We start from the raw sequence: 8,163 nt of genomic DNA, 5'->3' as shown, positions 1-8,163 counted from the left end.
TTTTTTCTTGGTTTTTACTATTGTTTTATCTTTCTCTTTTTCCTTTTTTTCTTTGGTTTTCTTTGATGTTCTTCCTTTATCCTTTTCTTTGTTGACTTCCTTTTGTCCTCAGTTTTCTTTAATTTCTTCTTTCAACAGATTTCTACGCATTATATATTTTTGTATCCATTAGGACTATATTTTTAAATGAGAGTTTCAAATAGCCGGCTATAGCCCAACTATAGCCCAGAATAATTGTTTGTGCAGGGTGGCGTTGAATGATAGGCTATAGAACTCATGTACAATTGTTTGGAGAAAGTTCGGAAATATCCGGCTATATTGCCGCTGTAGCCCCTCTCTAGTTTATTTGGAGGACCGCACTATTTGGTGTAGCTCACTATTTAAAACAATTATTTTTACATGTTTTGATATCTATAATTTTCATACACGTCGTACAATTTTCGTATAAATATGAAACAATTATTTATAAATGTTTCATATTTTCAAATACATGACTAACATGTTTTACGAAAATATATTGTGAACATTGTTTTATTGAATACATGTCAAACATATGTCAAATACACGTTATAAACATTTTTATGAACGATGCAATTTGTTTTTGCATTATACAAACATTTTTTAAATGCACAACACATTTTTTGAATTACAGTTTTTTAAATGTCACGTACATTTTTTGAGAAGTCGTACATTTTTCTCGAAACACATGACATTTTATAGATGTCCCAAAAAATTGTGTGCACATGATTATATTTCCGTGCACATGGTTAACATTTTTGTACTCTTTTACTTATTTCTTACATTTTTCTATGCACGTTTAACATTTTCCAAAGGCGAGATTAACATTTTTGAATTTTATGTAAAGTGCTTTTAGTATAAAAAGGTAAAATATGTAGGCAAACAATAATAATGTGAATAAAAAAACATAGGCAATGATGATGGCAAGTGGTTAGTAGGTCGGGCCAATACCTACTCACTACAAGTGAGGCGTGGTAGGTGGAATCACTAGTTAAAAATTACCTCATGTAAATGTCACTCCCACCATCTCGGGAGCTGGCAAGTGGTGTGCGCCATTTGTTAGCAACATGAGAGTTTCTTTTTTTATAATTTCATTTATTCAAAATATTTTATCTTTTGAATCATGCCGTCCACATTTAGAACAATTTTCACCGTTGGATTTCTCGCGTCGAGATCTTAGAAACAGATCACATGTTGATATGTTTCGACGAACTTTTTCCACGTAATAAACCAAAAAACAAAAAATAAGAGAAAAAAAATAGATAAAACAAAATTATATAAAAACAAAAAACGTAAAAACTGACAAATGAAAAATATGAATGTCGAGAAAATGGAAGACCAACCAGAGCTGGAAGCACGGTTGTGGTTTTCTTTCTGAGAAACACAATTGTGCTTCTCGAGGAAGCAAATATGTGCTTCCTATGGAAGCACTGAATTTTTTTCCTAAAGCAAGCTGTGGTTCTCGTGGATGCAAATATGTTACTTCATTGGAAGCAAATCTATGCTTGTTGTGGAAGCTTATCTTTCTTTTCGTTTCTGAGAAGCACAGCTATGGTTCTCGCGGAAGTTAATCCGTACTTCCACCAAAAGCAACTCTGTGCTTATTATGAAAGCACATTTTTTTTTCAAGAAGCACAGTTGTGCTTCTTGCGGAAGCAAATCTGTACCTCAATAGGAAACAAATATGTTAGTCTCATGAAAGCACATGTTTTTTATTTTTTTTAAGGAAGATTAGTTGTGCTTCTCGTGGGCATTAATCTGTGCCTTCATGGGAAGCGGATCTTTGTTTCTTGTGGAAGCATATTTTTTTCTTCAGAAATTCAATTTGGCCCCGAGGAGCACATGCTCTCAGGCCCAAAAGTATTTATTCAAATGTCAAAAAAATCAAGGCAGAAATTGTTTGTGATCTTAGTCACATCCAAATGCTACCTGCACATTTTAAGGCAAAAAGGTTAAGCATTTTGGCATTTGAAACAAAAACAAATTGAAGACCAAATGTCACCTTAATTTTGATTTTTTTTTACCGACAAAACATTGCTACTCTGTTTCGCATGAAATTTGTCAAGCAGGCTTGCGACACTAACACGAACATCGACCAAAATTTAATAACTTTTTGATATTTTTGGAATTTACTGTTCATCCGGGAGCACATGCTGCAGGGAGCCAAAACGCCCCTCCGATATTTTTTTTCCTTTTCGAGAAGCACAGTTGTGCTGCTCGTGGAAGCAAATCCATGCCCCGACAAAAAGCAAATCTATACTTATCATGGAAGCATAATTTTTTTTTCATACAGATGTTTTTTTTCGCCAAAAGCTACGGAAAGCCGAAAAAACTAGAAAAAGACCCATCTAATCCCAGGAATGCGTATAGATAAAACAAAATTCAAAGGAAGCGCCCAGCACGCGAAATATGGCGGCGACTGGACGCACGACTTAACATGCTGCCAAGACACCAAAGGTGACCCCTGGAGGTCCCCTGCAGTGTACGTGCGTGCCTAATTTTCTGGCGCTCAAAGTCCTAGTGCTATATTTCAGGTACGTCCGTGTACGTCTCTGAGTCAAGTAGCTGCCGGATGTTTTGTCCGTGACAAGGACAAGGTAATAACGGGATTGCCATGGATACGTTTATATATTTCTATATATGATGGTCATTAGGTTTGATCGAATCAAAAACATAGATCAGTAGTCCAAGTCAAGCTGGGCAGAATCAAGAGGAGAAGAAGAGTAAGAAGCTAGTTAGCTGCTTCAATGGCGCCGGCGGACAGTCACGGGGAGTTTCTGGAATTGGAGGACGCCTTGAGGTACATGAAGATGGTGAAGAACCGGCACCCGGCGACGTACAGCGAGTTCCTCCGCGTCATGGTTGATTACAAGAGGGGCAGGTACGTCCTATCCATGTCGATAAACGCATAAATTTGCTCCACGCATGGATCGACCGACCAACATTTAACGGCGTGCAGGATCGGCGTCGCCGAGGTGGCGTCGACGGTGGCGGCGCTGTTCCGGGACACCCCCTACCTCATCGCCGGCTTCAACGCCTTCTTGCCCAAGCGCCACCGGATCCGTCTATCAGACGAACAGGCCGCGGGTTTAGAGAAGCCGACGACCTTCGTGAAGGCGGTGATGAACACGAACCCGGCCACCTACCGCGAGTTTCTCCGCATCATATTCGACGAATACGGGAGGGACGGGTACGTACCTAGTGATCCATACATATGTATAGTTTATGGTTGGTTGGATCCATGGAGGTTAAAAAGTGGTTAACTAATATTATGAGCTGTGGGTTCATGCATGGCTTCATGGCAGGATCGCCATCGGCATCACAGAGGTGGCGTCGAGGGTGGGAGCCCTGTTCCGGGATAGCCCGGACCTCATCGCCGGCTTCAACGCCATACTGCCGAGAGAGCACAAGATCGAGGTCGTCGGTGGGGTGGATGAGCATGAGCTTGCCGCTCGTTTCGTGAGAGAAGTGAGCCTAGATGACCACAATGACGATAAGATCCACGATGGATAATATCTCTCACTATTGGTATACTATTATACTCCATCAACGTAAGCGAGCGTACATATTTTTCAAACTTCAAGCTTTGCATATTTCGGTAAAATCTGTTGAGAAAGTATCAACATCTACAATACTAAATTTAACTAGTAGGGTATGCTCGATTTTGATGCATGTTATCACATTGATTCCAACCAAAATCAATGCAATTATCGGTGAATGTTGTTAATATTGTAAAAATGTATCCTCACTCGCGCTCATAATTACATGCTACTACCTCTGTATGTAAAGAAATGTAAGATTGTTTATAGATCACTACTATTTTCTAATGGGAAACGACGCCTCCCGCACTCCGAGTCTCCCACTCCCTTATCGCTTACCCTATCCCTCGCAATAACGCCATTCCCTGGTGCTATTTTTAATTCTTGTTTCTCACGAACCATGTGCTGGTAGGCGTATAATTAAATAAAAGCCGAGGGCGCTTTCTACAAAAAAGACAATGCGTGGCTCACCCAACGCTTCACCACTCCGGGCCACTGACATGTGGGGCGCATTCATGCTAACATGCCACTGAGCATAAGATACAGCTGGATACGGAAGAAGTGACCGTATATGCACGCATAGACAAGTTATGTTACTGCAATTTCGTATTTTGCAAATTTTAGTACTAAACTGAACATTAGATGCAAGTTCTATGACTGCCACTGATATTATCTTTTCAAGTATTCATTAGTTTCAAAGCCATGGACGCGAAGGACACAACAAAATTAATTGTTTGCGATCTAGACGCTCAGTCTAAAATATATTTCTGTTCAAAATTTGGATTTCAGAAAAAAGAAGAAAACATGCCCATCAAATGCAAACCACCTGCACCCCTCGAACGGGAGAAAAATCTCATCTATGGACCCTCTATATGCGATTATTTATTTTCCCACGTATCATGGGAAAACAAATACTAAGCACATCCAACAACTCCCTCGATCCCATGAAAGGGACGACAACATCTCATCAATCAACCTCCTTAATTCAAGGATTCGGGCATATCTTACTGACCTGTCGCCACTGAGGTGACGCTCCGCGGGATATCTCTCCAATCAGTGTGATTCGGAAAGACCTCGGCATACTAAATTTTGGCCCAAGCAATAACAAAGCATAAGAGAGCTAAAAAATAGCAAGGGTTAGTTGCCCAGGCATTTGTCGCCAGAAAAAGTGCTTCGTCTACCTCCAATCCGGCGTGAGAGAGAGCGGCAACAACAGATCCCGTTCCATCGCACATGCGATGCCGCTGCCCCGGCCTGGGTACGCGCGCGCACATATTTTATCTTCCAAAGTCCAAACTTGTTTGTTCCCTAGTTACTTAGTTTAACGAGTCGCACACAAACACACATTTGCTATTATCTAGCCCCGCAGACCAAGGCTTGACCCCCGGCCTCACTCCCCAGTCCCCACCCCCCCTTCCTCGCTCACGCACACGATGAAGCACGCGGCGGCGCTGCTGCTGATACTAGCGGCAGCTGCTCTTGTGCTGCTGATACTAGCGCCAGCTGCTCATGTGCTGCTGCCTTCTGCGCAATACCACTGGCTCAACCCCGAGATCCACGACGCCGGCGGGCTGAGCCGGCAGGGCTTCCCAGAGGGGTTCGTGTTCGGGACGGCCACGTCGGCGTACCAGGTGGAAGGGATGGCGGAGCAGGGAGGGCGAGGGCCAAGTATCTGGGACGCCTTCATCAAGATACCAGGTAAAAACATTTCCATCGATTTGGTTCATCTTGTTTTTTCTCCTAGCTCCACCGAACAAGTTGTAGTGGTGCTACAGCGACATGCATATGTAGTTTTACATGTCTACATATTGGATCTAAACGGGTTGTGTTGTTGGGAGGACAGGGACGATCCCCGGCAACGGCACCGCCAATGTGGCGGTCGATGAGTACCACAGGTACAAGGTGTGTGCACTCAACGATTAATCATCCAGCTGATTGCTGTGTTTCTGGTGGTGCTTCTTTAGTGTGTCCCTGATTGCCGCTTGACAGAGGTATTTATTGATTATGAGGTGTAGGAGGATGTGGACATAATGAAGAACATGGGATTCGACGCGTACCGGTTTTCCATCTCTTGGTCGAGGATTTTCCCAGGTATATGTGTGCCATGATCTCTCCTCCAGCTGCAGCAGTTTAAATTTTCAAAAGAGTTTTTCATGGAAGTGGAGTTGTGTATGAAATTCAATTCTAGATGGGACTGGGAAGGTGAACTGGGAAGGAGTTGGTTACTACAACAGGCTCATAGATTACATGCTTCAGCAAGGTAACTAGAATTGCTACACCTAGTTAGCTCTTAATTAGCACCAGGGTCCGACTTTTGTGTTTAATTAATAACCCTTATTATAATGGTGGATTAGGTATCACTCCATATGCAAACCTCTATCAATATGACCTCCCACTGGCACTCCATCAGCAGTACCTTGGCTGGCTAAGCCCAAGGATAGTGTAAGCATTTCAAATAGCTAATGATTATTTCCACATTTCAAAGTTGAATTTAAGTATGTGTCGTTGATACGCCCAACTTTTTCTATTTTTACAAAAGGGGCGCGTTTGCAGACTATGCCGATTTCTGTTTCAAGGTGTTTGGAGACAGGGTGAAGAATTGGTTTACCTTCAATGAGCCGAGGTGCGTCGCTGCGCTGGGGTATGACATTGGCCTCCATGCACCGGGGAGGTGTTCTCAGTGCTCTGCAGGAGGTGACTCTACCACAGAGCCGTACCTTGCGGCGCACCATCTCATACTCTCACATGCTGCGGCTGTGCGGCGATACCGTGACAAGTATCAGGTAAGACTGACCGAAGATTACCTTCAAGTCATTTCTCAGTTCAAGAATCACATATTCAATGGCAGTGCCTAAGAGTGAATGTTAACTGTGTTCCATTCAATCATTCTATTCTATTTAATAGCATCAACAAAAGGGGAGGATTGGAATTCTCTTGGATTTTGTGTGGTACGAACCTTTGAGCAACAGCAATGCTGATCAAGCTGCAGCGCAGAGGGCAAGGGACTTCCACCTTGGATGGTAAACCCTGAACCAATTTACCACAGAGGATAAAATTTTACTTCACAAGTTTAGATTGTAACACATGTCTACCAACTTTGTTTGGAGGAAAGCAGACTGAAACTGTATGAATGTCCTTGCAGGTTCCTTGACCCCATCATCCATGGTCGCTACCCATTCACGATGCTCGAGATTGTCAAGGATAGGTTGCCACGCTTCAATGCCGACGAGTCCACGATGGTTAAAGGATCCATTGACTATGTTGGTATCAACCAATACACTTCTTTCTACATGAAGGACAATGGGACTTGGAACCTGACGCCTGTCAGTTACCAGGATGATTGGCATGTTGAATTTGTCTGTAAGATCTTTTATCCCCTTCATGCCAACTCCTTCTGCCATGGCAAATACTTCACATTCTCAGACCCAGTGATGTGTACGTGTCTTTGCAGTTAAATGAAATGGCGTGCCTATTGGAGCTCATGTAAGTGCAGTTCTGGATTACTCTTTACTATACCTTAAAGATGGATTAGTGCAGATTTTCTGTGGAACATTGTAACTATAAGTTGGTTGAGTCCATGCAGGCAAACTCCTACTGGCTTTACATTGTACCATGGGGAATCAACAAGGCTGTGACCTATGTTAAAGAAAGATATGGAAATCCTACAATGATCCTTGCTGAAAACGGTACTTCAACATCTTAAATGGCAATTGCTTCTTCTGGTAAAACAAATTACTACTTGTTGTTCTCATAAGGACATGAATGATCATCTCACAGGGATGGACCAACCTGGCAACATTAGCATCGCTGACGGTGTGCACGACACATTAAGAATCCGGTACTACAGAGACTACATAACCGAGCTCAAGAAGGCGATAGACGATGGGGCCCGGGTGATCGGGTACTTTGCTTGGTCTCTGCTTGACAACTTCGAGTGGAGACTCGGCTACACTGCCCGTTTCGGTATCGTCTATGTGGACTACAAGACTCTGAAGAGGTACCCCAAGGACTCAGCGTTATGGTTCAAGAACATGCTCTCCCAGAAGAAAAGGAGCTAGTATTACAAACAAGATCCCCGGGTGGATCAAATTCTTCTGCTTTCAGAATATGCATAGTGTAGCATTTGTTCATCATTGCACCTCAAATTTAGCTTCAAGAAGCCGGAAATGACAAACATTGAGACAGCAACTTTGCGCCTTCTTATAATACAAATTAGAAACAATGAGATTTCTTTTAAGTCAAAACACTACTGGTCGATCAGTTTAAGTGCACTGAAGCACATGACATAATTAACTATCGGCACCATTTGAACAACATACACATGACCTCGCAGAGGAAAGCCAGTTGAGCAATTCACTAGATGCAAATAAGTGCCCCAAAACTGACCACGTTATATTTGATTACACGTCCTCCCCATGTTAGCTAGGCTTCTAGCGGGCCGAATTCTGGATTTCTTTGTTTGTTATTGCCATACCTAGTGATAATTAGAAGGGCACTGTAATTTCTTTTCAATGCTCAATTGAAATACCATTTCCAGTCAATTTTAAATTATGGTAACAAATTATCTTCTCTATAAAAAAACTACATATTTTCTTAATCAACTTTC

At 42.4% G+C, this 8,163-nt stretch overlaps 1 protein-coding gene and 1 pseudogene across 1 annotated transcript; both read left to right on the top strand.

Annotated features, from left to right (window-relative positions):
• Positions 1-2,699: 2,699 nt before the first annotated feature.
• On the top strand, positions 2,700-3,531 carry LOC123176064 (paired amphipathic helix protein Sin3-like 4). Its single transcript, XM_044590458.1, has 3 exons — positions 2,700-2,899; positions 2,978-3,208; positions 3,324-3,531. Exons 1-3 carry the CDS (start codon positions 2,766-2,768, stop codon positions 3,529-3,531), a joined length of 573 nt encoding a protein of 190 aa, XP_044446393.1. The 5' UTR covers positions 2,700-2,765.
• A 1,459-nt stretch (positions 3,532-4,990) lies between these two features.
• On the top strand, positions 4,991-7,745 carry LOC123176063 (beta-glucosidase 26-like; annotated as a pseudogene).
• Positions 7,746-8,163: the final 418 nt, after the last annotated feature.

This window comes from Triticum aestivum, unplaced genomic scaffold (genome assembly GCF_018294505.1).
Source record: "Triticum aestivum cultivar Chinese Spring unplaced genomic scaffold, IWGSC CS RefSeq v2.1 scaffold100358, whole genome shotgun sequence".
NCBI lineage: Eukaryota > Viridiplantae > Streptophyta > Magnoliopsida > Poales > Poaceae > Triticum > Triticum aestivum.
This window is presented reverse-complemented; position numbering and strand designations above follow the sequence as displayed.